The sequence below is a fragment of the Catharus ustulatus genome, chromosome 21, assembly GCF_009819885.2.
Source record: "Catharus ustulatus isolate bCatUst1 chromosome 21, bCatUst1.pri.v2, whole genome shotgun sequence".
Classification (NCBI taxonomy): Eukaryota; Metazoa; Chordata; class Aves; order Passeriformes; family Turdidae; genus Catharus; species Catharus ustulatus.
In genome coordinates, this window is record NC_046241.1 from 1,368,181 (window position 1) to 1,395,611 (window position 27,431).

Genomic DNA, 27,431 nt, shown 5'->3' on the forward strand with positions numbered 1-27,431 from the left:
AGGTTATTTAGTGTAATAATAATATAATAAAGGCTGAGTAAATTGTAGAAGGATGTTATGGGAGAATGGGGGATGAAATTCAGTGTCAGTAAATGTAGGCTTGGTTATGAGAAAACACCAAACGGCCAGGCCTTGGCTGATTCCACTCGGCAAGGAGACACCTCAGGGTGCGCAGGATTTCGCCAGGGGAACAGCGGCAATGCAGGCGGCAGAAGAGCCGGGAGAGCAGGGAGCAGCACCGGGGGGCAATGGCAATGGCTGTGGGGGCAATGGCAATGGCTGCGGGATGCACCCCCAGCGTGCAGAACCCGCCTCCGCCAGGGAAGGGCTCAGGGCAGCGCCCGGGATCGCCCCGGGTCCGGAACAGCTCCCGGGGAGGACAGCGCTGCCCGCCCCACTCTGCTCGGGAAGTGCCGGCGTGGGGAAGGTCTCTAATGCCCAGGGAAGGCCGAGCCCGGATTTCTCTCGTGAGCAGCTCACTGGGGGCTGCTGGAGCCGCAGCCCGTTCCCTCGGGAAGGACGCCCTGGGACGGAGCGCAGACCCCGGCGGGAGCAGAGGCGGCTCCGCGCTCCGCTCCGCCCCGGCCCGCCCTGACCGGGAAGCAGACGGGAGCGGCCCCGCCTCCCCGGGGCCTCCTGGGAGCCGCCCCGGCGGCGCTGCAGGGCCCGGCCCGCGATGGCCGCGCCGTGCAGGACGCGCACGCTGCAGGTGGTGGACACGGAGTTCAGCGCGGACGCGGTGGAGTGGTGCCCGGTGGAGGGCTGGCACAGCATCCTGGCCTGCGGCACCTACCACCTGCGGCCGCCCGAGCAGGTGAGCCCAGCCCCGCTCCGGAGCGAGTCCACGTCCCCATCCCCGCCCGGCCGGCACCGCTCCGGGGTGAGCTCCCATCCCCATCCCCGCCCGGCTCCGCTCCGGGCCGAGCTCCCATCCCCATCCCCATCGCTGCCCGGCCCCGCTCCGGGCCGAGCTCCCATCCCCATCCCCATCCCCGCCCGGCACCGCTCCGGGGCGAGCTCCCATCCCCATCCCCGCCCGGCCCCGCTCCAGTGCGAACCCCCAGCCCTGCCTGGCCCCGCTGCGGTGCGAGCTCCTTCCCCATGCCCGGTGCTGCCGGTCCCCGCGGCCGGGCCGTGCCTTGTCCCGCCCAGGGTGGCTGGAGGGGGCAGAGAGGCCCCTCCGGTGAGCCTGGCTGGCCCCGATGGGGGTTTCATCCCCCAGGGCTGGGACTGGCCAAGTGGGAGCCTCAGCCCTGCTCCTCGCTCCTTGCAGGATCTCGGGTGCGGAGGCAGAAGCGCAGCTGAGCTTGCCCTTTTCTCTCCCCTGTTTGGCACAGAGCGATACCCGAGGGAGCAGCGGGGCCTGTGACCGGACCGGGAGGCTCTACCTGTACCACTACAACGAGGAGCAGCCGTACATCCCGCTGACCGAGATCCAGCGCATCGACACGGCCGCCATCCTGGACATCAAATGGTAACGCTGGCCCGGGCAGGCTCGGTGCCACAGCAGCATGCTCTGCTCCTCCGGGAATCCTTTTTTGGCATGGCAGCAACAGCAATAGTTACTGATGGAACAGTTTCTGACTTCTTGGAGGGAAATACTTTCCAGTTTGTTCCAATGAGCAAAGACTGCCTTGTTTCTGTTTTGTATTTTCTGCTCACTTGGCTGGTCATGGCCTTGTACCTCATTTATTTAAATAATAACATATAGTAGATCTCCCCTGTACAGAATCCCCTCCTCACAGGTGTGTGTGAACTTGAGGAGCCTTAGATTTTCTTAATGTGAGATTTTTTTGGTCACATACCTTCTTCTTGTGCATGTTGTAATGAAAGTTGTGGCTTTGCTCTTTTCCTAAAATACAATAAAGATGGACATTGGAGACTTGTTTAACTTGATTTTTAGGTGCCACATTCCTGTTGCAGAACATCCCATGGTTGGCATTGCAAACTCCACAGGCGCTGTGGAATTTTGCCACCTGACTGGAAGTGAGGTGGGTGGATGCAATACCTGCTGCTGCTGAAGCTGATTTTAACCCAATGTTTGCTACATCTCTACATTTACTGGTACTGTGCATAGGCTTGCAGGAAAGCTGGGTGGTTTCCATGGCTTCCTCAGCATGCTTAGCTTTATAAATGCTTCTCTTGTCTTCTGATAATGCTTATCATAAATTCTGTGAACTTGTTCATGGTGCCAGAGAGTTGGGCTGGGCTCTACCCACCTGCAGAGTCGGGGAGAAGGGCAGAATCAAACCCTGGAAACAAGTATGGCCTAACTGGGAAACATCAGAAGGTGCAAAGCTGGTAAAAGCAGGGATGATTTTTGGAGTGAGGTTTCTTTTGGTGGTGAGAGAAGAGAGTGATCAGAGCAATTCTCACAGAGCAAAGAAAGCAGAGGCCAGTCTGTAAGGGAATTCAATAGTGAGCTCATCCCTTCTGCTGTACTTCATCACTCCCTGAGAAGAACCAGAGTTTAAGGGAGGTTTGGTGGGAGATGAGCAGCAGAAGGGTGGGATCCTGTGTGTTCATGATTGCCCCGTAGCCAGCACTGGGCAGTTGTACTTTTTTTCTTTAGTGTGAGACCCTCATTTGCTCATCAGTCTCTGGAAAACCTGCTGTGGGAGGCACTGCACCTGTCATTATGTACCTGCTGTCTTCCCAGTCTTAACCCATTGCTTTTGTTTCCAGTAGAAGAACAGCTGCATGTTGGAGCCACGCTTCAGGGTGGATCTCGGGGCACAGCGACTGGCCTTGTCCTTGGACTGGTCCACTGGACGTGAGCAATGGTGAGGATGGGAGGTGGAGGCTGAGGCTGAAGGCCAGGGTGTGTGGGACAGCTTTCAGCAGAAGTTGAGGATTTGGATGAAGGAGTCTTTAGTGGTTTTGACTTTGTTGATCCCAGCTGTCTCCCTGCCCTGCTCTAGAAGTTGCTGTTTCCAGAGCAGAGGTAACAGGAACACAAACACCGTGGTCACTGGAATAGGAGCAGAGACTAAACCAACAACAGATGGGAGGTTGTGCTCTGGGGAATGGCAGCAAGTGAGCCAGGGAAAGGAAAGACCAGAACGGGATGCAAATAGAGCTGCTGGTTCTAACTCTGCTCTCAGAACAGCTGAAATTTGTGTGTGAAGTTCTCCTTAAGAACTGCTAATAATAGCACATGTAGGAAGTTTAATCATGGGTTAGCGAGAAACAGGAGAATTGGTTTGGAAGTGGCTCCTTCTCTGAAGCACTCATATGAGAGATTTCAGAAATGGCATTGCTGTATGAAATAAGCTGAATTAGCTGTACCCTGAAAGAGAGGGGGATTAATGTGTGCTGTAGGTGCACATGAAGAGTGGTGCCTTTGGTGTGAGGCTGGAAATGAGGGGCATCAGGCAGCCATTGCTTAATGCTGTCGGGCAAATTTGCTAATTAAAGCTGTTTCTGTGTGTGCTGTTTAATAAATAGAATTGCCAGTTAGACTTCCTTCTTACATTCCTCCTTTTTGTTTCTGTCCTTGATGATAAATGATTGTTGCCATGATGAAATGCCCCTTTAAACCTGTCATTGTTGTCACTTAAACAGACCAGTAACTTTTCCTAGAAGCCAAATGTACATTGTTCACATCTCTGCAGGAAGGGGGTGGCCCTGTATCTCTTATGTGGGAATTTGGGATATTCAGTGTGGTTGAATCATTTGATACAGAACTGGAAAGAAGCCCCAGGCCACCAAAGCAATGCTTGCAGTTGCAGGTAGCCAAACAGAAGGGACTTAGTTCATGTCAGGGAATGCCAGAAAATCTGTGCACTGGGAATTGCAAAACATTTGCCAGTGCTCCAAGGTCATTTTGTCTAGAAACTGTAACTGTACTGTGGCACAGAAAGAGCAGAAAAAGTCAGGATCAGCCAGTGCTTCGGGTTTCATTGATAGCAAGGAAATAAAACATCTCTTTGTACTCCAGAAGAGGGAAGAGGCTCTGAAAAGGCATTGTCAGTCTGACTTGGAGGGAAAAAAAAAAAACCCCTCTTCACATGGAATTTGTTTACTGATGTGATGTGAAGCATGTAAGAAGTCAAATTTTACATCTCTGAGAAAGACAAGAGCCAGTAGTGGTTCTTTCCCTGACATGGGTGTGAGTGGTTGCTCCCCATGAGAGCAGGGAGTGGCAGTCATTGGGGCAGGTGATTTTAAGATGAAGCTGAAAAGGCTGAAGCTGAAAAGAATTGTATGAATGTGTCATTCCTGCCACCATGCTGCCAGTCTCTATCAGTGTTTAGTTGAATCAAAATATTTGATTGTTGCAGTAACTCCCAATGTTTTTTGTGTACCCTGCTGTAGTGGATGTCCTTTAAGAGTGATCAGCAGTGATTCAGAGGGGAAGCTGAATCTTTTCTCCATAGATGAATCTGCTCCTTCTGTGCATGTCCTGAACCAGTGGGAAGCTCACAAATTTGAGGCCTGGATCGCTGCTTTTAATTACTGGGACACTGATATCGTGTACTCAGGTCTGTATGGGCTGGGAAGCCTCCTTGGGGCTGTTGGGGATGTGTTCCTTGGGTTTTTACTTTCCAGGGTTGGGTGTGCTGCTTGCATCACCTTTTGAAAGAGCTGGAGCCTCTGGTAAGGGGGGAAAGGCATCTTTTCTTCATGGTGGAAAGTGGTTTGAGTTAATTAGAAGCTGTCCCCTGAAAACTGTAGTTTGGGTGGCTATTGGTAAAAAAGATTATATTCTCCTGCAGTATGCAAAGAGCCAGAGAGCTGTTTGAGTCCAGTCTTTATGACTTCTCTTTTTTTTTTTTCTTACCAAAGGGGAGGATACCCCCATATTGATACCACATGTTTTCTGTGGTGATGGCTTTTGGGAACCTCAATCTGATTTTTGGTGTGTCTGTTAACTTCTGTGAGATCCCAGGGCTGGAAAGCATCAGCTCTGTGTCACAGACTGCCCTGAGCAGGAATGGACCACCAGGATCATCAATCTGACTCCCAGCCCTGCCCAGACCCCCCAACAATCCCAGCCTGTCCATCCCTGGCAGTGCTGTCCAAATGCTCCTGGAGCTCTGGCAGCCTCGGGGCTGTGCCCATTCCCTGGGGAGCCTGGGCAGTGCCAGCACCCTCTGGGGGAAGAACCTTTCCCTGAGCTCCTCCTGAGCCTGCCCTGGCCCAGCTCCAGCCGTTCCCTGGCTCCTGTCCCTGTCACAGAGCAGAGATCAGTGCCTGCCCCTCAGGAGGAGGCTGCAGACGCTCGGCACTGCTTTGCCCCGTGCTCAGGCTGGTGCTGAGGGTCACAGTGTTTTGTTCCTGGGCAGGAGGGGATGACAGCCTGCTCAAGGGCTGGGACACCAGGTGCAGTCCGGAGGCTCCAGTCTTCACCAGCAGGAGGTGAGTGAGCCCTGTCCACACCCAGCCTTCCAGCAGTGAGGAGGGAACACCCGCTGCTGCCCTGCCCCGGCCTAAGCCACTGAACTCTGGGATGTGCAGTGATAGTGGATCCTGGTTCTGCTTCCCTTGGGAAATGAAGGCATCTGTTAGGTTTTTTTCATCACAACAATTTCAGGTTGAAGAAGCTTTCTTCTCTATGTCCTTTAACACAATTAACCAAGTGTTGACTTCCACATGTGAAGAGGGTGGTAGTTTCTTTCTAAAACTGGATCCAGATTTACACTTTTATTTTGGCGGTTTTTCTGTGTGTTAAATTTGGATATATTATTATGGAATGTTTTTAGAAAATATTTTATTCTGCAGTGTTTAGTTATTTGAAGTGATTTCTTTTCTATCTTATTTTTTAAAATGGTTAAAACCATATACACAGCTGTCCAGTAGAATTCTGTATGCAAACTTAGGTTACGCTGGGGACTGTTGCTATGGAAATACTAATTCTGGGAGTAAAGTCTCTTGGGAATTGAGTTGTTCTGCTGGAATTCTTAGGGCCTCTGAGCAGTAGTTTATGGGATAAATATTACTAGAAAATACTTGTGCTGAGAGCTGGTGTGAGTTGAAGTTTTGTCCCTGGGAAGGCTGTTGGACTGTGTAGATGGAACTCTGCTTGGATGGGTCACTGGACTGAAATTTTGAGGTTACATCTCCTGAGACATCTTGATAAAATAATGTGGACTCAGAATCCTCAAAATTCAAGGAAGAAGCCCTTCTTGAATTGCTGTCTCTTCCCTCTGCAGACATTCCATGGGTGTGTGCAGCATCCAGTGCAGTCCCCACCGGGAGAATCTCCTGGCCACAGGCAGGTGAGTCCCTTCCAGCTGCTCTCCCCTCTGTCACCTTACGTCCTCCTCTGTTACCTGAAAGTGCTGCTGCCTCTTCAGAAACCCCATGTGATGCAGAGCACATGGTCTTTCCTACTTTTCTTCTGTGCCCTGACTTGGCTGTGCTGCTTTTGTGCCTGTTTGTGGTGTGTCCCCAGCTACGACGAGCACGTGCTGCTGTGGGACACCAGGAACATGAGGCAGCCACTGGCTGACACCCACGTGGAAGGTGGGGTGTGGAGGCTGAAGTGGCACCCCACGTGTGATTTCGTGCTCTTGGCAGCCTGCATGCAGAGTGGCTTCAAGATCCTCGACTGCCGCGGGAGCCTGGGTGAGTGTGCAGGGAACAGGGGTGGAACAGGGGTGGAACAGGAGTGAACAGGGGTGCTCTGCTGCTCCTTCACTGCCTCCAGCTTCATGGGGAGCTCCAGCTCTTGCTGGAAGGGTTGACATGGTGTTAATAACCAGAGTTCTGTTCTAATTTGATGTAACTTCCATCTTTTTCACATCTGTGCACTCTGTTGGCCTCCCTGGTTGTGCCAAGGCCCTGTCACTGTCTGTGTGTAAATCTGTCATAACTTCTATCCATGGGAAGGAAAGCCTTTCTGTTTGGTGTGAGGGTACAACCATTCTGGGTTTGTGTTCATTGTGATGGCTTCTGACTGTCAGGTGGTGCTTTCCTGTTAGCAGGAGTCCCTGACCTACTGGGGAATCAGTTATTGCCTCAGGAAGGAAGTGCTTTGCAGCCTGGTTAATGCAGAATAACACGAATAAGCCCTTCATGTGAATCACAAGTACTTGCATGGTGGAAAAACTGTTTACAGTCACATTACAAATACAGTCTGACAGAGGATGGTTGGCTTCCTGGGTTCTCCAGACCTTGGGCAGATGGACAGCTTAGGAAATGAGGATGGCTTTTCTCCTGTGTGGGGAAGGAAGGAACTTGATGTCCAGTTACTGTCAGAGTGAAATGCTGAAAGCTGACAGGAAGAACATCTGCAGTGTATTAATAACCAGGACCTGGCAATCCCTCAGGTGTGTTCATGGCTCAGTGGAGGTTGTGGTGTGATCAGTCTTGTCTGTCTTGAGCCTTTGTAGGCACTTGGAATAATGATGCTTTTAAACCTCATGCATGTTAAACCCTCTTGTCTGCTACTGGAATAATCAAGGCCATTGAGAGGTGGCTGAAACATGGTCAGTACCTCATTCCTCCTGGAATGCTTCACTCTGTGGTGAAGAAGGCAATAACCAGAGAATTCTTCCCGTGAGACACTGCCAATAGTGGAATGGCTGCTGAGCACTCTTCCACAATCCACAACTTGATCTCTAAGTAATTTCATTTATCTTTTGTTTGTTTTTTTTTTTTTTTTTAAGCGGAAAACACAGAGGAATGTATCATCCTGTCATCCTATGTCCTGCACAATTCCCTGGCCTATGGGGCTGACTGGTCAAGGCTGTGTCCAAGGGATTCTTTGCCTGCAGGCCAGGACCTTGCTGCTGCTCAGCCTTTGGAGGAGACCATGGGAGCATCAGGGCAAGGAGATGAGAAGCTGAATTTGCAGGTCCAGAACCTGAAGATAATTTATGAGTCTCCTACAGCTACTTTTGATGTAATCCTGGATGAGGAGAGTGAAAGCCCTGCTGTGGCACTCACAGCAGGGGCAGGGCCAAAGCTGGCTGGGGATCCTGGACTGGTGAAGGGCTCTGGTTTAAAGGGAAGTTCAGATTTGGCTGCCCAGGGGGTGGATCTGGGGTCAGCCAGTGGCTCTGACTCAGGAGCCAGGAGACCCAATGGAATGGGCCTGGACAGAGGCAGTGCTTCAGCCAGGTCTCCAGACAGCCCCAAAGAAATGAGCATTGTAGCCACTTGTTCTTTCTATGACAATATCCTCCATGTCTGGAAGTGGGAGATGAGCCTGGTGACCCCTCTAGATGTGCCAAGTCCTAGATCTCCATCTGAAAGAACAGCTGAAAGTTTGCATTGACCAGTCCCAAGGGAAGAGGAAGGAAAACTCCTGAACTGAGAGTGACAGCTGAACTTAATGCCCTAACTTCTGCTGGGCTTTCCCATCTTACTGCTGAGTTTGGGAATCCTTCAAGCCCAAGACTGATGGAATTCCTGGTGTTTTATTTTCAGCACAGAGGGAAGCCTTTGCTTAGAGGCCTGTGGTCATGCCCTGACAGGTTTAGTTTTTCCCTTAATGTCCTAGTTCCAAGTGGAACAGCCCTCCTCTCACAGGCTGCTGCTTTGTACCTCAGATCTGAATCCTTTCAAGGCTGGTTTGCGTTTCAATTTGTTAAACTCTTCCTTCCCTCACAAACAGACTTGGCTGTGCTGCTGTGCAGACCCAGAAAGTGATCAGAAGGTTTCCTGAATGTCTCAGAAAAGTCCCTGAGCAGAGGCTTGGCTGTGTGATGAGTGTGTCCCTGCAGAGCTCAAACAGGCCAGATGCAGTGCAATGTGCTCACAGTGCAATTTAACAGAAGTTGTGGTTCAGAAGGAAGTGCAGACTGCCTGGTGTGATGGGAATTGCTGTGGGATGCTCCTTGTGAGGATCCTGGTGCTTCTCCATCACCTGACTGCAGACTCCATCATTCCCAGCTGAGCACACCCTGGTTCAGATACATCCTGTAGTGACCCCACCATGTTTTAGTGCCACTCAACCACCCTCGTGGCCTCTCAGTATCCAGCTCGTGCTTTCTGCTCTCCACAGGGCCACATATAGCTCCAAAGTCAAGTTCAGTTTTTAAAAGGTGAACAGCTTTAAGAGCAAAACCTCCAAAAAGTATAAGTGGTGTTTCTTGACATATTTTTAAGTTTAAAAAACCAAAATCTTAACAGCATTGCCCTAACTACCTCCAGGAATGACTGCAGGATTTCTCATGGTTGCTCCATTAGCTCTCTTTTTTTCACTGTGAAACATCAGCAAAACATCCTTTCTGGAACATTTTCTCTATTTCTAGAAACAAAAAACCAGCTTAAAATAGATCAGAAACTTTTAGCTTGCATGGTTTGTCTTTGAGGGTCCTCAAGAATGAGTTGTCTGGAGGGAAAGAAACACCAGCAACAGGTCTCTGTGTAACAGTGCTGCAACTAAATGAGGTGTAGCAGATGAGAACTCTGCTGCTTTGAAATCCCCTTCTCAAGGCTGAATGTGTATTTTAGCAAACATTCTGGAGCACTGTTACATGAAGATTTATATTAGTAATGAAACCAAGAGCTTTTGCTAAAGAAAAAAACATGCTATTTTTGGATGTTTCTAAAATAAAACCAATATAAGTGATTTATCCTTTTTTTGGTTGAGTTTTAAAAATCAAATGACTTGACAGTCCTCATGAGGACCTTCTGCCCTGGCTGGGATGCTCAGGCTCCAAGGCGTGAATGTTCTTTGGGAGTCGGAGTGGACAATCCAGTTTCCTGGGAAAAGCCAGGGTGTGTCCCTGTATCTGCCGATGACTCTGTTTTAAAGGTTGTAATGCCTTTTATTGCCCTGTGAGAGCAGAGGAAACAGCCCCAGGGTAACGAAGCTGGAGCGGTGTCACTGACTGGGACCAGCCTGGTTTAGGCTTTAGGCCAGGCCTTGCTTTGCTCAGAGAAACAAGGGGAGCCTGTTATTATCTGCCTTCACATGGAGAGTGAGGCAAATGATGTGGTCAAGACCAAGCTGGACTTGGCATCAAAGGACACAGAATCTCCTGCTCTCCAGCCCTGCATCCCCCTCCAGCCACTTGCAAAGTGCCTTGGCTGGGCAGCAAGTCTCACAAGGCCAGGGCTGAAGGGCCCCTCTGCCAACAGCAGCAGTGCCCAAGGCAGGGAACAGCCACTTGTGTGGAACTTGTTCTGATCAGCTTCACAGAAAGTGAAAAATGCAGAGTTCAGTTAGAAAAGGTGTGCCTTCCCCATCCCCACTGTGGCTGTGATCACTGGTAACAACTGTGATCACTGATCCTTCTGTGATGTGGGGCTGCAGCATCCCCACTGCACCACAGTCCTGCCCAGCTCTGAAAATGTGCAAGTTTTAACAATAACCGTAAGGACTCATCTGTCAGCCCTTATTACAGACTAACTGCTCACAGACCATCCACTAAACTGGCTTCCTTTCTCCCAAAGTGAACGTTTTCAGTCTTAATTTAATTTTAAAAGTTTAATTCTTAAACTTTGTGGTACTTTGCATTTAAGAACGTGACGGACCCCTCACTCTCAGAACCCCCCGGGAAGGGCCCTGCTCACCAGGCACAACTGTTTCCCAGAGGAATTACCAGTCATGGATGGGTAATCAAACCGCAGAATTCCCCCAGGATTTAAACCAGATATTACAGAAGAGCAAAGTGGAAGGATTTGCTTTAATGTTCAGTGACAGAGCTGTCCCGTGTTGGCCGGCGGTGTCACTGCCCGCTCCCTACCGCACGTAGTTCTTGGGGAAGAGCTGGAAGAGCTTGCCCTCCTGCGTGGGCTCGAAGCCGTACTTCTGCAGGTTGTTGGGGTCGAATGTGCCGTCCTTCACGTCCTTCTCGATGCGCGGAGCCACCAGCTCGTCGAAGAGCTGCTTGGCGGTCACGGGTGGCTCGGAGCCCTCGGGGGCGCGGTACGACACGTAGGGCCGCAGCTTGAAGCCCGTCAGGTCGGGAACGACGAACTCGGGCACCATCTCCTTGACGAGGAGGAACTTCTTGTTGCGGGTGAGCACGCCCAGCTTCTTGGCACCGCGGCCCTTGTTGTGGCTCCGGGGGCCGCGCTTGCTGGTGAAGGGCGACATGCGGTCGGCGCCGCGCACCAGCCCGCGGACGAGCTGGGTCAGCAGCCCCATGCCGGGCACAGGGGGCTCAGCGGGGATGGAGCCGGGCCCTGCAGGCACCGGGTGCTCAGCAAGTCGGGCCGGTCCTTGAGGGCAGCGGGGAGCTCACAGACACCCGGACGGCACCCGAGGGGTGTCAGCGGAGGCGGAACCGGTCCCTGCGAGCACCGAGGGCTCCCCGAACCGCACCTGAGCTGGGTCCCGCTCACGACCCGGAGCGGCCCGGCCGCGCTCCCGCCGCCGCACACCCCAACAGCGCCCGCTCCCATTGGCCGGGCCGCGCCAGCCAATCCGCAGCGCCGATGCTGCCCGCGCGCCGGGCGGCTCTGGGGGCTTTTCCCGCCAATCAGCAGCGAGCGGCGCGCGGCCTGGGCGGGGCCCGGCGCGGCCGCGCCCCCTGGCGGAGGCGGGCGGGGTCTGCGCTCAGCGCCCTTCGCCCCCGGCCCGGGGACCCGCGACCGCCCGGGTGACAAGGGCCGGCACCGGCACCGGGATGATGGCGGGGGCAGGAGCAGGTGAGGGAATGCCGGGGATCGCTGGAGCGCGGCGGCGGGACCCGGGCCTGGCGGGCTTGTGCAGCCGCGCGGTGCCCCCGGCCGGTGCCGGTGCCCCAGGCCCGGCGGGAGGAGGAGGAGGAGGAGGTTGTTTGCTTACTTGGCGCCGTGTCCCGAGCTGTAACCTGGCGAAACGGGACCGGGGGGGTGACCCGGGGGTGACTAGGAGAGTGACCCGGGTCCGGCTGGTGAGTGATCAGGAGGGTGCCCGGCGGGGTCCCCGCTCCCTTCCCCGGGGCCGTGTCGGTGCTGTCCCGCCCCGGGGCCGTTCCGGTGTTTTCTTTCTCTGGGAGCAGGGGTGGGTCAGGCTGTGACACCGTGTGGAGGTTCCCGGGGAGTTTTGTTTAAATTCCCGTGGCTGTGGAGAAGTTTCTTCGTGAAAGGTCCTGTCCCACAGCACTTCGCTGCTGGGTTTTGTTGCTCAGCACGGACACGAAGGGATGACAGAGTTAAAAATTTATTGTTCCCCTTGTGTTGTTCACGAGTTTGGATCAGAAGCTGCGGTCATCTCTTAACTCAGTCTCCTCTTTGTTTTTGTCTTTGCTCCTGCTGCACTCCAGACATGGATGAAGGGGACAACAACACCAGCCTTGAGGTACAATATATTTTGCACTTATTTTTGGACTTATTTATTTTACTGTGAGTGTTCCAGAAGCTGAAAGCAGCTGTACCTAATTTGATAGCATTGGGACAATGCCTTTTGGATAGTTTTACTTTGAAAGAGCCTTTCCTACTGGGAGTTTTATCCTTTCAAACTTCTAAGAATTGGTCCCATTTTATTGTGTGTGTGTTTTTTTTGTTTCTTGGAAACCATTCATGCTCTGCTTCATGTTGTGAACTATTCCAATAATGGTATGATTTAAATAATTTCAGTTTTAGCCTAAAGAAGGAGGAGTTGCAGAATTCTGGCAGACTGCACTTCTTGAATTTGTTTTTAATCACAGATGTGAAACTCACAGAGCAAAAAGGCACATGGTGCTTTCTCTAGTCATGAAAAACAAACCCCATGAGAGGAAATAGTTCTCAGAACTAACAAACACACACAATGTACTTGTACACAGTTATCAATGTTTTGTGACAATCCAGGTTCCGTAGTCAAAACAAGGCACAGGTGCTCTGAGCTATGAGGAAGCTTTGTGTTTTGGGCTAGTCCCAATTTTAAGTGCTTGTTTTCAGGGCTGATAAGCCTTTCCCACCTCTGCATTAATGGGGAATGTGTCAGTGTTTGCCCTGGACTGCATGAGGAGTTCTGGACTCAGCAGTGCTGGGTGCCTGTACTCTGGATGGGTGTGAGCTGAGTATTTGTGCTGACTGCTGTCAAGTCTCCAGTTCTTAAGGATACCTTAGGAAATGCTCTTTATACCAGTCCATACTCTTGGCAGGTGACTGCTCCATTTTCAGGGGCAGTGAGGGCCCTGCAGGGTGGTCCCACAGTGCTGTGGGTCTGGGGTTCTTTGGGGCTGGGTGAGCTGAGGTCCTTGGTCTGGGGTGCTGAGCACTGCCCTCCCCAGAGAGGAGCTGCCCTGGTGACTTGGCTGTGACCTCATTCCTGCCCCAGGAGCTGTCACAGTAATCACTGACATGTCTCAGGTGTCTGTACAGCTCAGCCTGGCTGCTTTGCTTCCTCTGCTTGGATTGTCCAAGCTGGGGAAGATCCCCCTCGAGTCTGAGCAGGGGAATATCATATTGTCACTGGTGAAAACTTTGCAAGAACCTCTCAGTGGTTCTTGGAGTTCTGAATTTATTCTTTCCCTTGTTGCCTTTCTGCACTGCCCCAACCTGGGCATGTTTGTGTTTTATTCTTTTTCCTGTGTTTGTCCTCTTGCAGCAGCAATGTGAGTGTCAGTTGGCAATTACTATTTTTGGTGTTATTTGAGATCATACAGGACAGCAGAAGAGTGTCCCTGACACTGTCAAGGGGAAATAAATACATTAAGTGACCATAACAGACTTCCACCAGGAACTCTGTGTCACCAGGTGTTGTACCTGTTGCTGGCACACCTTCAGCTCTTTTCTGTTTCAAAATTTTGTGACTTTTCACTGCAATCCCATGAGTAGTCTGATAACAATAGTGACAGAGTTAGTTTGACTCATGTTGGGAAGATAAACATTCAAGTGCTGAAAGTGACCCGAGAAGGCAGAGTGAGCACAGGGATCTGTGTGAGGGACTGGTCTGGCAGGAGTTTCCTTTGTGCTGTAAAACTGGAATGAATTCCATTAGAGAGACCAGTTTGGTAACTTGGTGTACACTTCATTTTTCTCTTGGTGGCAAAGCTGAGTTCAGCTGTCATCAGACCTTGAGACATGGGCAGGAATGGGACCAGAACTGTGTGTAGTGCTCGATTCAAGTGCTTTTAAGATTCAAGACTTAGAGTGGGAAGTATTTGTCCTTGTACTCACATTGTTTTCACTTGTTCCTGAGAGTTGTTTTTCCTTTTTCTCCCTTTCTTTTGAGTTTTGTGTTGGCATTTGTGAGACTGTGTTAAGTGCCAGGTGTTATTCCTGAGTACACTGATGGACACAGGTCCCAGAACAGCACACCTGAGCTCATGTGTATCATGTGCTCTTTATGATGACTTCAGTATGCTGGTTTAGGACTTGTTTTCTCAGTCTCATAAAGTCCTTTGCATTCCATTCTCTTCCTTGTTGCTCTGAATAACACAGAATGATTAAAAGAAGATTTCATCTCACTGTTTGACCCTGTTTAGGAGTGCACTGAACTGACAGCAACACAAAACTCCCCTACTGATCCCTTCCCACTGAATGTTTCTGTTTGCAAAGTGGGTTATAAGTCAAAGGAAAACACAATCCAGTTGGTTGAGATGTTTTTATGTGGGATTTTTCCAGCTGTAGGAAACTAATTTCACTTTCCTTTTGGTGCCAGGCTCTGCTGCCCGCAGGTGGGACCCCCATCCTGCAGTTTGTGGAGGACAGGATCCAGACCACCATGGTAAAGTAGAGCTGCAGTCAGCTGGCTGAGGGGTGGGGATGATCCAGAGCAGCTTCTCCTGAGCTCCACGAGCTCTGCTAAGGAACTGCCAAAGTCTGAGCATTTGTTTCTTTGCTGTCACTGCATGAGACAGGAATTAATTGCTGTTATTTAGAGTCACAGGCTGGTTTGGGTTGAAGGGACCTCAAAGCTCATCCAGTGCCACCCTTGCATGGCAGGGACACCTTCCACTGTCCCAGGCTGCTCCCAGCCCCAATGTCCAGCCTGGCCTGGGACACTGCCAGGGATCCAGGGGCAGCCACAGCTGCTCTGGGCACCTTCTCCCAGGGAAGGATTTTCCAAACTCTGATCTAACCCTGCCCTCCTTCATCTTAAGGCCATTCCCCCTTGTCCTGTCCCTCCATGCCCTCAAACATCTTTTGTACATTGAGTTGATCAGCTCACAGATCTTTGGGAAGAAAAACAAGGAATATTTTCATGTGATCTTAGGACTGGTCACTGATGCAGTTTAATGTGATGTTTGAATTAAAAATTAAGTATTTATGAACGTGCTTGGCTTTTAGACATCTCACTGAGCTGAATGTTCTTCGCACCTTTGAAAAGTATGTTGTTAACTTCTGAAGTTGAAAATTATTAACTTTTTTCTCCCTAAATTCCCCTCCCAGCTGACTGGAATTGCAATTGGAGCTGCAGTTGCACTGTTGCTTATAGCAGTTGTTGTGTTTGTCGTGTACAGAAGAGTGAGACAGTCTAGTAAGTACCTGATAACGATGTAAGTTTTAAAACCAGTTTTTCCATCAATCTTGAGCCTTTTTGCAATTTTCTGTGGTAGTTGTTTGCTGTAGAGGTGTGGTTCTTGCAGGACAGCAGCTTTAAAGGATGGAGAACTTGTGTTGATTCACTTCCCCAGGTGTGAACCCAGAACTGTCACATGCAGCACCTGGAGCTTTTATTTCTTTGCTGTATGAGCAGTGTCAGCCTCAGGATCAGCTGTGAATTCTGCAGATGATTTCAGCCCTACTGTGATTCCAGTGTCACAGGAGGAGAGATGATTGAATGAGAGGTTTCCTTCAGGAGAATACAGCTACCCAATCCTTCTGTCTGTTTAGAGAGCCCTTTATCTCCTCTGGGGCTGAGGTGGAGCCTCAGGGCAGCCCTGCCTTGGTCTGGCTTGGCCAGAGCTGGGCAATGAGGGATCCCAGGGTGCTTTAAATTCCAAACTCTGCCCACAGGAGCTTTCTGGAGGCAGCAAAGGCCCCAAGCTGTGCTCAGGTGCTCTCCCAGCTGCTGAAGGTGGTTTCTGATGTGATGCTTCTGTTTCAGAACAACTCCAGCCACACGTGCCCCAGTACAGGTTTCGCAAGAGGGACAAAGTGATGTTCTACGGGAGGAAGATCATGAGGAAGGTGAGGCCACCTGGTAAAATCCAGTTTGGGAGGTGTAAAATCTGCAATACTTCACTTGTTGAGCCCGGCCCAGGTCCTTCCACCTGTAAAATCTCACTGGGATTTTGTGGGTGTCTCAGAACTCCTGCAATACTGACTGGATTGCTGATGGAGCAGCAGTAGCTTCTCTTTCTGGCCAAACCTTTCCTCTTTGAAATGACAGTAGCAATAAACCAATGAGTATCTAACTCCTGTAGGGAGTTCATGATTGTTTAAACATCCCAGAATCCCAGACTGGTTTGGGTTGGCAGGAACATTAAAGATCATCTTGTCCCACTATCCCAGGCTGCTCCAAGCCTCATCCAACCTGGCCTGGGACACTGCCAGGGATCCAGGGGCAGCCACAGTTGCTCTGGGCACCCTGTGCCAGGGCCTGCCCACCCTCACCTGCCCTGTGCTGCCAAGTCCAGGTGTGCACTCACTGCAAACCAACATCTGTAGAAAAATAAGGGACAGGGAAGTAACTATCCTTAGTCAGCCTGTGTGGAGGAACACTTCCTGCTGTGAACTGCCCCAGCCTCTGCCTCCCACACTTCACTGAGGTGAATTCAAACACTTTGACGTAATTAGACACTGGTGGGTTTAATATTCAGGTCTGGAGCTGTTTCATTGTGGAGGAGGTGGTTGCTCCCTGAATCTTGCATGGCAGGTCAGCCTTTAAGTAGAACTTGGCCAAAACAGCCCTCAATGAAAGGAAATTTTGTGTGTGCAACTTCATAATGTTAATATTCTTCATTAATTCCATGTGCAGCTTTGTAATTTGAATAATTTTTAACTAAGCTGTTTATATGTAACTTACATAAGTAAAGAATGCTTAGAATTCCTCATGGGAAAATAATTCCAGGTAATTTTTTTGTCTGAGTCTTAGATCTTACTTTTTGCTTTTCTTCCAAGTAAGGCAGAGAACATTATATCCAAAGTGCTGTGGGTTGCACTTCATGGGGTTTTGATAACATACCAAGATTTTACTTAAAAAAAAAAAATCCCTCCAAACTAATTAACAATTGCTTTTGTAACAGAAACTTTTTACAGAGATTCAGCTCTTTGGGTAACAAATGGAGATCTGGGAATATTTTGAGAGTACCCAATGAGGGGTTTTCTTGGTGTAGCAGTTGTGATGTTTCTCCAGAGGGTGGCACCTGGGAACTAGGAAATGCAAAGAAAAGCCTTGGTTTGTCACCATCACAGCCAGATAGAATCCTGGAATATCCTCAGTGGGAAGGAACCCACCAGGATCACCCAGCCCAGCCCCTGTCCCTGCCCAGCCCCCCCAACAATCCCAGCCTGTCCATCCCTGGCAGCGCTGTCCAAACGCTCCTGGAGCTCTGGCAGCCTCGGGGCCGTGCCCATTCCCTGGGGAGCCTGGGCAGTGCCAGCACCCTCTGGGGGAAGAACCTTTCCCTGAGCTCTACCTGAGCCTGCCCTGGCCCAGCTCCAGCCGTTCCCTGGGTTCTGTCCCTGGCCCGGAGCAGAGATCAGTGCCTTACTTCTCTTCCTGAGGCTGAGTGCTCCTGGTTGAGAACCACAGCTAAGAATTTTTACCATCCATTAGCACTGTAGTAGTTGATTGGTAAAATCAAAATGTACAGTAATTTTACGATTATAAGCCGCACCATTTTGACTAAAATTTTGGTCTGAACCCGAAGTGCGGCTTATATATGGACAAAGAACGAAAAGTTACTGTTTTAGTTTGGCGGACAGGCGTCTGCTGAGAAAGGCAGGAGCTTCTCTTTGAAATGGGGACTGTAAACCCCCCCCCTCCAAATTATTATAATTTTGAAATCAAGAGGCTTTCAGGAAAAGATACGGGAATTAGGAATATCAGTTCTTTTCTAGGGAAATTAAAATAGAAATACAGCACTACAAAGAACAAACCCCAAACCCTGACACAGTCAGAGTACAACCTGACACCCCATCAGGCAGGGTGTTGGCAGCAGTCCCATTCCATGGTGGCTGCATCCTCCTGCAGTGACAGATGTGGCTCAGTTGGAGCAGTGCTCCTGTACAAGGTGCAGTTTCCCTCCGGAGCTCCAGTGGGGATGTGGAGAAATCCGGTTTTCCTCTGGAGTCCAGTGGAGAAAGGGGCTCCCTTAGTGTCCCAAAACCTCTGTTTTTATCTTGGTAAGAAATGTTGGGCTCTTTCCCCTGGCTGGAGCAACTTCCAATGGGATGCAGTAATTTTATCAGTCCCACAGTGGGACTCAATGCCCATTAGCAGAAAATGACTCTGGAGGAAGGATGGGTTGTGAAAAGATAAAGAACAATGCCCTGCCTGGTTTCAATGGATGGCCCATTAGCAGAATATCTGCCATTGAGATAAGGATCACTGCCCCCACCCTCAACAGCTGGTGATAGAATAGATACCTTTTATCACACTCTGTATTGTAAGTGCAGTTTATAATCAGGTGCGGCTTATGTACGGACAAAGAATGAAAAGTTACCGACACCCCGAAGTGCGGCTTATACTCAGTGCGGCTCGTAATTGTGAAATTACTCTCCTTTCTAGAAAGGAAGTGATCCTGAAGTAGATATTCCAACACTCCAAGGTCTTACATGAGCTCTTCACTCTGCTCACACTTTAATGGCTGGTAAATGTGTTGATGCCTCAGCAGGGTTGGATTTAGCAGGTTGATTTTTTTGGTTTTGGGTTTTTTTGAGTGTTTTTGTGTCCATTATTTCCTCCTAGGTTACAACTCTTCCCAACTCTCTGGTTGGGAACACCGTCCCTCGCCAGAGGATGCGAAAACGGGCAAAGGTTTTATCTCTGGCTAAAAGGTACTTGGGACTTTGGGAAGGGGAAAATTCACATCATGGGGGCTGGTTTGAGGTTTTTGTTTGTGATGTGGAACCTATCCCTAGCAGAGCCCTTTTCTGTAGCTGTTGGTTTTTCCCGGTCCTGTCCAGCTGTGGATCATCTGGGAGGTTTGCTGAACTGGGATGGTTTTGGTGAGGAAGGGCAGGAGGGTGGAATGTTTTAGCTAACTGATAATGTGTGACTTGGGATGGTGAATTTTAGTATTTACTATATACTTATTTAACATTTCTTGTTAATACAAATTCAATATTTCCTATTAGTACAGATGAGGGAACATGTGAACTTTTGTTTTCCTTGGTAGGATTCTGCGTATTAAGAAGGAATGTCCAACTCTGCAGAGGAAAGAACCTCCTCCTTCTTTGCTAGAGGCAGATCTGACTGAATTTGATGTTAAGAATTCCCACTTACCATCAGAAGTCCTGTATATGCTTAAAAATGTCAGGTAATGTTAAATGGAAAGAGAAATGTAGAGTTTGGTTTTGATGGATGTTTAAGTGATGACAGTTTGTGTCAGACCTCAGATTTTACAATTGCATGGTCAGAATCCTGAGGAAGTTGACTGAAATTGATCTGAGCATAAGGACAGAATAAGTGACTTTGAATTTTCTAGAATCATTAAGAAAATAGTTGAGTTTGTTTTAAAAATTAAAAAAAAAAAGATGGGGGAAAACAAGGAAATAGGTTAGTTGCCTGAGTTTGGGAATAGTGCTAATAAAGGTGATCTAACATGAACAGATGTAGTGCATCTTAAAACTTCTGTTTAGGCTCTATCAGATTTTTTTTTGGTACAGAAAAGCATCATAATTGGTAAATGTTAATTGGATACCATATTGACAGCTCCCTGGGCTGCAGAATCTTTTACTTCTCTGCCTGAAAAGGTTGCAAATAAATCAAAGTCAACTTAATTCCCAGAGCTCTTTGGCAGACTCAGAAGAAGGGATGGTCTTTGTGCCCCTTCAGCAAGAGGTTAAATTTGCTGACATAGCAAAGAGGAGGAGATCTTCCAATTGGTTTTGCTTCTGGATGTTAGTTTTTCCTCCCAGTTGTGTTATAATGTAGTCCTGAAGGTCATACATTCTCAAATAAAAATGCTATTTCAGTCATCTGAACTTGCTACTGTGGAATTATGATCTCCTATGACTAATTGATGTTGCAGTAGGATTTGATGGATTGGTCTTGATAAATATGAGCTGTTGGAGCTCTGTGCAGAGTGATCAGGTGTGAAATCCATATTTCTCTCTGCCTGGCAGTGACTGAGTGGAGTCCAGGTGTGTGTTACCTGCAGGAGATGGAATATTCCAAACTTGCAATTACATGCATATGACAGAAGCTTTTCCCTCTTTTCAGTATTTCTGCTGTGTTCTGCTTCCACAGACAGGGCACCTGCAGGGGAAGTTTTCTGGGGTAACTTTTCTCACAGAGTGTGGGCATCTGGCAGGCTTTTATTTTTATTCCCCTCCACAGGACATGCTGGTGTTTGCTGGAGGAAGTTTGGCTGTATTTCATTCTGAGCCTGCATTCCTTGGAGGGCTCCTCCAAAGGAGCCCCAGCATTCACAGTTCTGTGTTTCATGCTGCTCTTGCACTTTATTTTGTTTCGGGGTGCAGCTGCTCCTCTGCCCCTCACACCTGGGGCTTTGCTAATTTAGGAAGGATTTTCCATTCCTGTGACCATTTCAGGTTTTCTCTTTACATTTTCTTTGCTGCAGGGTCCTTGGGCACTTTGAGAAACCCCTGTTCCTGGAGCTGTGCAAGCACATGTTCTTTGTGCAGCTGCACGAGGGCGAGTACATCTTCCGTCCCGGGCAGCTGGACGACAGCATCTATGTGGTGCAGGATGGAAAACTGGAAGTTTGCATCCAAGAAAGTGTAAGAACCCACTGCTCTGCACTTCTGAGAGAAATCTGTTCACACAGCAGATAGGCTGGCATGAATCATTAAGCATTGATTATACTTAGACATGTGAATCACAGTGGTTTAGGAGGGATTAATCCCAGCTCTTCAGGGCTGTGGTATTTGTAAAGATTGAGGTTTGTAGCTCTGGTCCCTCGTGTCTCAGATGAGGGAGCAGAACACAAAGCTGATGAGGCAGCTGGAAATACCCTCACAGGAAATGCAGAAGTTACTGAGGGAACACAGGGTGCAAGGTGGAATTGGAAACATTCACCTTTGGAAAGGTCATGACAGAAAGGATTTGGGCACAGAGAGCAGGAGAGACCAAGCTCACCTCAGAACTGTCCAGCAGGAGTCAGGGGGTTTGTGTGGGAAGTGGAAGAGTCAGATTCATTTCTGGGTAGACAAGGGAAAAAAGGTGATGGTTTGTTTTCCATGTGAGTCTTAAAATGTTGAGCACCAGTCCTTGTCCAAGTCCTTCTGCCAAGTTACATTTTAAATTTTTACCTTCTTCCTGACTGAACTTTGAGTTTAACTTTTGGATGTGAACAGTTTTCTGGTGGCTGAAAGTTCAGTGGGCTTGTGTTTGGAAATTATATCAAATTGGCTGATTTCTGTGTATTTTTACATTTTACTGCTCTTGTGTACAACCTCTTGACAGGTAACCCCTCAGTAAAGGGAACTCATGCTGCCTCTGGGTGAGGGAAGCTTTGTTTTGTTGGTGTTACATAACAAAGACAAACAGGCCACAACATCCCTGAAAAAAGCTGGCTTGTGGTTTTAATTTATGACTTTTAGAACGCTGATTTAAAACTCTGGTTGGAATTAGCACATTTCCATCAGAGCAGAGAGATGAGAAGCATCCAAGCTTTCTGAAATGCTCCAAGTTTGCCAGAATGCAGCTGTGAGGCTGCAGTAACTGTGTGTGTGTGCTTGCAGGATGGAACAGAGGTGGTGGTGAAGGAGGTGCTGGCAGGAGACAGCGTGCACAGCCTGCTGAGCATCCTCGATGTCATCACGGTGAGTTCTGCTGGCTCCAACACAGCCTGCCAGGGGAAGCAGGCCTTGAACACTCCTAGGAAAGAGGCAGAATGCAAAATGGTTTTTTTTTTAATGAGTTCTCCTCCTCCCAGGCCTTGCAGGTGTAAGCTGAGCTTTGTGGTGTGGAGGGTGGTTGTGAAATGTGTACTCCTGATTAGCAGGAGGATTTGAATGATCCCTTTATGTCTGGAAAACTGAGATTACAGTTTGGTTTGCTCAAATCACAACTCAGGCTGGGGCCCAGCTGTCCAGGCTTTTACATGTTTGATGGGTTGCTTAACAAATTTGCTTTTATTTAGTCTAATGAAAATAAATCTGACATTTGTTAGTACTGTAATTATACTGTGAAAGCAGTTGTTGGATTGATTTTGTTTTGTAACATCAGTGGTGCTGGTGGCAGCTGAGGGCTGTGCTCTTTGCCAGGGGCCAGGATGAGCTGAATGTTGATCCCATTCAGTGCAAAATTGCTGGATTTTGTTTGGTTGGAATTAGACTGATGGTTTTGCTGAAATCACCTTAGGAATGTCTAAATGGAAGGTGTTGAATTCAATACCTTTGATAATACCCAAACCATGAAGGTGTTTTCTTGAAGGATTTTGGTAGGATGGGATTTGAGAGGATGAAGATAAATCTAATCAGAAAGTTGTTCCTGTTTAACCTTGTGTCACGTTTCTGCCATGCTTGGCTGTCTCTGTTCATCAAGAGGTGCCATTGCTCTGTGTGTGAGTATTTAAAGGATTCTCTGAAGTGTTTTTTGTCATTTCCAAAAGCAAGCACACATCTCTATATCCACATTATCTGTAAATCTCTGTTATGTATCTGTAGTTCCCATAAAACCTATCGACAGTGAGAACGTTTTTTTCAGCTTGGTCACATTTTTCTCTGTAGAAAGGGAATAATTTGAACTGTACAAGTCCAGTTCTTGCTGTCAAATTCATAATATCTTTGTAAATCCATATTAATACCTTTGCTCTTGTTACTTCCACCACTAAATTTCTATAGAGCAGGGCCATCATAAAGGAACATGAATACCAGTCATGCTCTTGCTTGTTCAAAAGAAATGTAAGAAAAGAAATCCTTGTATAGCAGTGCTTTATGGCTTTGTTTTCTAAAAAAAACTGGTTGGGTTTTTTCATTTTTAATTTTCATTCTGTCATTTTTTTTCTCTTTCTCATTAGTTATACCACTGGTAAGTAAAAAAAAATAAAAATGATTGAAAGTGTGCTGAACAGAGTTAGCAGTCTGCAGAGGAATCTGTAATGAAAAAACCTTGAAATAGTTTTTGCTAAACTTGTTCTCATTTATTTTTACAACTCTTTTGTTCCTCACTTCCCAGCTTTGTGAACTGCTTATTTCATTGCTGTTTTTCCTCTTCCTTTTGTTCCTTGCAGACTTTAGGTAGAGGAGTAGCTTGAAAATAGGCAAGGAGAGAGGAAGTAGAACTGGATCAAAATAGAGGAGACCCCTCAGTGTCATCCCAAATCAGTGAGTGAGTGTTAGAACATCCTGCAGATGCCATAACCTGAATTAGATTTCACTGCACCACCAGACACATGGCTCTGGTGTGAGGAAGGGCTGTATTCAGAGAGGATTTCAGTTGTCTGAGCTGGGTTTGTGGTTCTTTTGACTGATTTTGCAGGATGTGATGTCAGGCTGGTCCCTCACTTCGTTGAGAGTTGTGCAAGAGTTGAGGTTGTTGCAAGAAGTGGCAACATTTTGTTGGTGGACCTAAAAGAAAGGTCACACCAGAGGTACTTTTCTAATTGAATCTTTCATCTTTTAAACTGAAAAGTCCTTTTAGGTCACTAAATACAAAGGTAGCAATTGTGGCATGAGCCTCCCCTTATTCTGAGAACAGATTGATGCTGCTTTCTCCAAACTCTGAGGAGAAACTGGAAGCTTTTGAATCCAAATAGCTGCAGGCCCTTTCCTGGGATTCTGGAACAGTTCATGGCTCTGACTTGATACTGCTTCTAATCCCAAAGAAATCTCTGAGCTGAGCCTTGCTGTCTCTGTTTTCAGCAACCCTTTTTGAGAGTTTGTGTGTGCAGCCAGAGCTTTTCCCAGAGCAGTCTGTGCATCCAGAGTGAACTGCTCCAGCAGGGATGTGATGCTGATTGCTGGAGATTTGGGGTTCACTCTTCTCTTGTCCTCCATGTGGAGATGCTCTTAGGAAAACTAGGGCCTGGTGGCATAGTTGGAATAAGAAAGTTGGAAAAAGAAGAAAGTGTGAAGGAATATTGATCAAATGGCAGTGATTGAGGGAGGGAAAAATGAAAGTCAGGATTAAAAGAAGGTGGAAAAACACTTGGATAAAGGTGAGCCTGCAGGGCTGACAAGATAGATGAGGTTATAAAGAAGTGATTGATGGCTGCAAGAGCTTTGGGCACAGCAGTGTTGATATAGAGGATGTCAGGAAGGAGTGGAGGAAGACAAAATCCAGCCATGGAAATGGGGAGAACATGCCAGATTTTGGGGTCCAGAAAGGAGCTACCAGTGCAGGTGGGAGAATGTGAAACATCCCTGTCTCTTGTAGCAGATTTCTTGGCCAAACTTGATTGGATTTGGCCGTAAGCTGTCACCTGGGTTCAGCTGCTGCTTGGAGGTGATGCTTCAGCTCTTGAAACAAGACAGAAGTAAATAGTTACCTGCCCTGAGAACAAAAAGTTCTCTGTTGAAAAAAACCTGTTTCATAACTGATTATAACTTAACTGTTCTTGTCATCTCAGTGTGTGATTGCAAAATGGTATAATTTGAACATGGTATTCTGCCTGTGCTGCTGGTAACATTAGATCTGAGAGAAGTGACAATTATGGAACATTTCCTCCTCACGCTCCTCTGCCAGCTCTTGCATGTTCCAGCCCCATTAGCTGTGGTGTTGGCCCTTTCAGGAGAGCTGCTCTCATGCAGAGATTTCAGAGAGGCAAAATTATATGCTGAAAATCTGGAGGAATGGGCTGTTGTTCAGAGAAAAAGGCTTCTGCAGGGTTATCTGTTATTATCCTAGAACTGTTTTCCTGAGCTTGTCAGCACTGAGCACTTTCCAGAAAAACCCAAAGACTTTGTTGGGTAGACTGGAGACCAGAGTTCTGGGACACCCAGGGCTGAGTTTGCTCTTTGGAATAACTCATGAAACACCATTAAACTTGATGTTTGTCCTTGCCCAACAACTAAAGATTTAATAATTTCCTTGGTTTTTTACTATATATTGCTGTAGAGATTGGTAGGAAATACAGATGGCAAATGCAGTGCTTAAAAGCAGACATTTTCTTTTACATGTAAGTAGAAGTCCAAATTAATTCTTCATATAAAGCCAGACTTCAAACTGGTCTGTAAAAGAGGATTGTTGCATTTATTTTGGGGTACAGCCAAAGCACAGAAATGTTATTTGTTAATTTCTGTACTTAATTAAAAGAAACTTGGGAAAATTGAGGACACTGGCAGCTTTGCACTGTAGGTCAAAGAGATGTTTAAAATTTCAGATCCCTCAGGAACTTGAAAATCAAAGCTATTAATACCATCCCCAGATTTTATAAAAAGGTCAGCTGAAGTTGGTGTAATTAAGATATTGGTTCCAATTAATTTAATTTAATTTTAGAAGCTGCTTCATGGTGCCTTCCAGACCAGCAGGCAGACAGAGCTGCAGCTTTATTTTCCAGAGTGATTAGAAAAAGTTTCTTGCTTGTTTTTGCTGGGTTCTTTAGGCAGGAGTTCCTTCAAAGTGCTTGTGTTGAGTTGTGTGATGGTCTGCAGGTCTTGCAGGCAGTTTGGTTTGTAATCAGCATTGAACATCTGTGTGTCAGTGTTGGGAAAAAGGTGCCTTCTGTTCCTCAGGAGGGGGAAAGCTGCTGGAGCTTGAGGTGCTGTTATAATAGAAACTCCATTTCTTCATTCTCTCCTGCTCTGTGCTGCAGAAAGGCTCATTTTGTCTTATAAATACTGTGTAAATCAACATTTGATGGATTAGTAAATTAGTTTATGACTTAAAGATGTTGTTTCCAGCATTTATTGAGTGGGTAAAAGGGACATTGTCTGTCTGGTTTTTTAATCCAAGTGTTTGGCAGTAGATTTTTGTTACAATCTATTCCCATTTAAGGGGGAAAATCCAAACCCAGAGGCTTGCCTTCCAGTGTGAAAAAAATCTCTGTATTCTACCTACTTTTCATTTGTTTGTTAGTTCTCCATCTGTCCTTTGAGCAGGAAAGTCTAGACCCACTTTGTGTCCAGTAAAGAGAAGCTGTTTGGTATTGTCACATGGAATATTTCATATATATATATATGAAAAAATATGTGTGTGTATATATATATATCTTGAAACATAAGGAATCTGCCTGTCTTTTGTCTTACTCCATTGTAACTGTAATTACTGTACAATTTTATTGTGTTTTTCACTGGTTGTGTGAGTCTGGGGCTGTTTTTGCAGCAAATGGCTTGGTTGTAAGTACAGATAATAAAATCAACAAACCCTCTTTTCTCTGCAGCCTGGACTAGCTGGGATTTCAAATGCTGCTGAAGGCTGGCTCTGTATAATAAAACTGTGTCAGAGCTGGACCTGGCACTTCCCTCAACCTGATCCAGCTCCCTGGAGCTCTTATTTCCCTGCCCTGTCTCTAATGCAGTGTGAATTCACCTTCATTGCATCCCCCGTGGTCATGGAGCACCAGCTCAAATTTTTGTGGTCAGACTGTGTCTGTGAGACACAGGCAACAGCAGAGCAGGAATTTGGGAAGAATTGGATTGGATAATTGATGGATTAACCCTGTGTCTCTGAATTTACTCTTAGGGTCACCCTGCTCCCTATAAAACCGTCTCGGCCCGAGCAGCCTCTCCATCCACAATTCTGAGGCTTCCAGCCAGTGCCTTCCAGGATGTGTTCCAGAAATACCCTGAAACCCTTGTGAGGGTGGTGCAGGTAGGTAGAGCAGAGGGGGAAGGGGGAACCACTCTCATTTCCAGGTTATAGGAGGGTATTTAAAGGCTCAGCAAGCTCATCATCCATCCTTTGGTAGGTACAGAACTGCTCAGCACAGCTTAGCAAGATTTGGACTTGTTCTGGCTGTTGATAATCCAGCATTCTCTCAAACAGGCAAAAATAATTTATGTATCTGTATATCTCCATTAATTTAGTTTCTGCCTTTGGTACCCTCATCAATCAGCCAGACCTACTGTGTGAGTTTGTTGGTCCTTGGGGAGTAGAAAGGTGCTGGCCTGGGCTCTGCAGCTTGGGGTGCACCAGGAGGGTTCCAGAATGGCTGAGAGTCATGAACACACTGTCACATATTCTGAAACAGGACTGCTGAACCCTCAGGAGCTGGTTGGTGAGGCCTGATGCTTTGTGAGAGTCACAAAATTCAGACTGATGTGTGAATTTTCACTTTAGAAGCCTGTGTCAGCTCCTGAGGGAAGAGCTGTGCTTTGTGTCAGTTCTGTGTTCACCTGCTCTTGCTTTGCAGGGGCTCAGACAGCTCTCCAGTGAGCATCTCCTGCAGGTGGGAGGTGGTGCAGGGATCAGGATTAAGGATTTCCAGGGGTGGTGCCTTGTGCCACAGCTGCAGCAGCCACAGGGTGACCCCACAAGTCACTCTGGGCCATCCTTTTGCTTTACTGTCACTTCTGAATCTGTTTGTCCTTGCAAACTGTTCTGGTCTCTGGATGATTTATGTGCAACACATGAACCTCCTCGTACTGCTGGTTGAAGG

The 27,431-nt window shown here is 47.8% G+C and overlaps 3 protein-coding genes across 4 annotated transcripts in view; 2 read left to right on the top strand and 1 right to left on the bottom strand.

Moving 5' to 3' along the window:
* Positions 1 to 642: 642 nt before the first annotated feature.
* DPH7 (diphthamide biosynthesis 7) lies at positions 643 to 9,523 on the top strand. The gene is made up of 9 exons (XM_033077786.1): positions 643 to 814; positions 1,338 to 1,474; positions 1,904 to 1,991; positions 2,689 to 2,783; positions 4,318 to 4,484; positions 5,289 to 5,361; positions 6,156 to 6,221; positions 6,398 to 6,570; positions 7,614 to 9,523. Exons 1-9 carry the CDS (start codon positions 677 to 679, stop codon positions 8,222 to 8,224), a joined length of 1,548 nt encoding a protein of 515 aa, XP_032933677.1. The 5' UTR covers positions 643 to 676; the 3' UTR covers positions 8,225 to 9,523.
* A 1,041-nt stretch (positions 9,524 to 10,564) lies between these two features.
* On the bottom strand, positions 10,565 to 11,290 carry MRPL41 (mitochondrial ribosomal protein L41). Its single transcript, XM_033077624.2, has one exon. It carries the CDS (start codon positions 11,045 to 11,047, stop codon positions 10,640 to 10,642), a length of 408 nt encoding a protein of 135 aa, XP_032933515.1. The 5' UTR covers positions 11,048 to 11,290; the 3' UTR covers positions 10,565 to 10,639.
* A 154-nt stretch (positions 11,291 to 11,444) lies between these two features.
* Positions 11,445 to 27,431, top strand: part of PNPLA7 (patatin like phospholipase domain containing 7) — a 127,740-nt gene continuing 111,753 nt past the window's right edge. For both annotated transcript variants that reach the window (XM_033077574.2, XM_033077575.2), the window contains exons 1-10: positions 11,445 to 11,550; positions 12,150 to 12,184; positions 14,474 to 14,539; positions 15,205 to 15,292; positions 15,863 to 15,945; positions 18,671 to 18,759; positions 19,101 to 19,241; positions 20,508 to 20,667; positions 21,631 to 21,711; positions 26,516 to 26,644. In XM_033077574.2, coding sequence (XP_032933465.1) covers positions 11,529 to 11,550; positions 12,150 to 12,184; positions 14,474 to 14,539; positions 15,205 to 15,292; positions 15,863 to 15,945; positions 18,671 to 18,759; positions 19,101 to 19,241; positions 20,508 to 20,667; positions 21,631 to 21,711; positions 26,516 to 26,644 — 894 coding nt within the window. In that variant the 5' untranslated portion in view covers positions 11,445 to 11,528. The remainder of the gene's footprint in view (positions 11,551 to 12,149; positions 12,185 to 14,473; positions 14,540 to 15,204; positions 15,293 to 15,862; positions 15,946 to 18,670; positions 18,760 to 19,100; positions 19,242 to 20,507; positions 20,668 to 21,630; positions 21,712 to 26,515; positions 26,645 to 27,431) is intronic.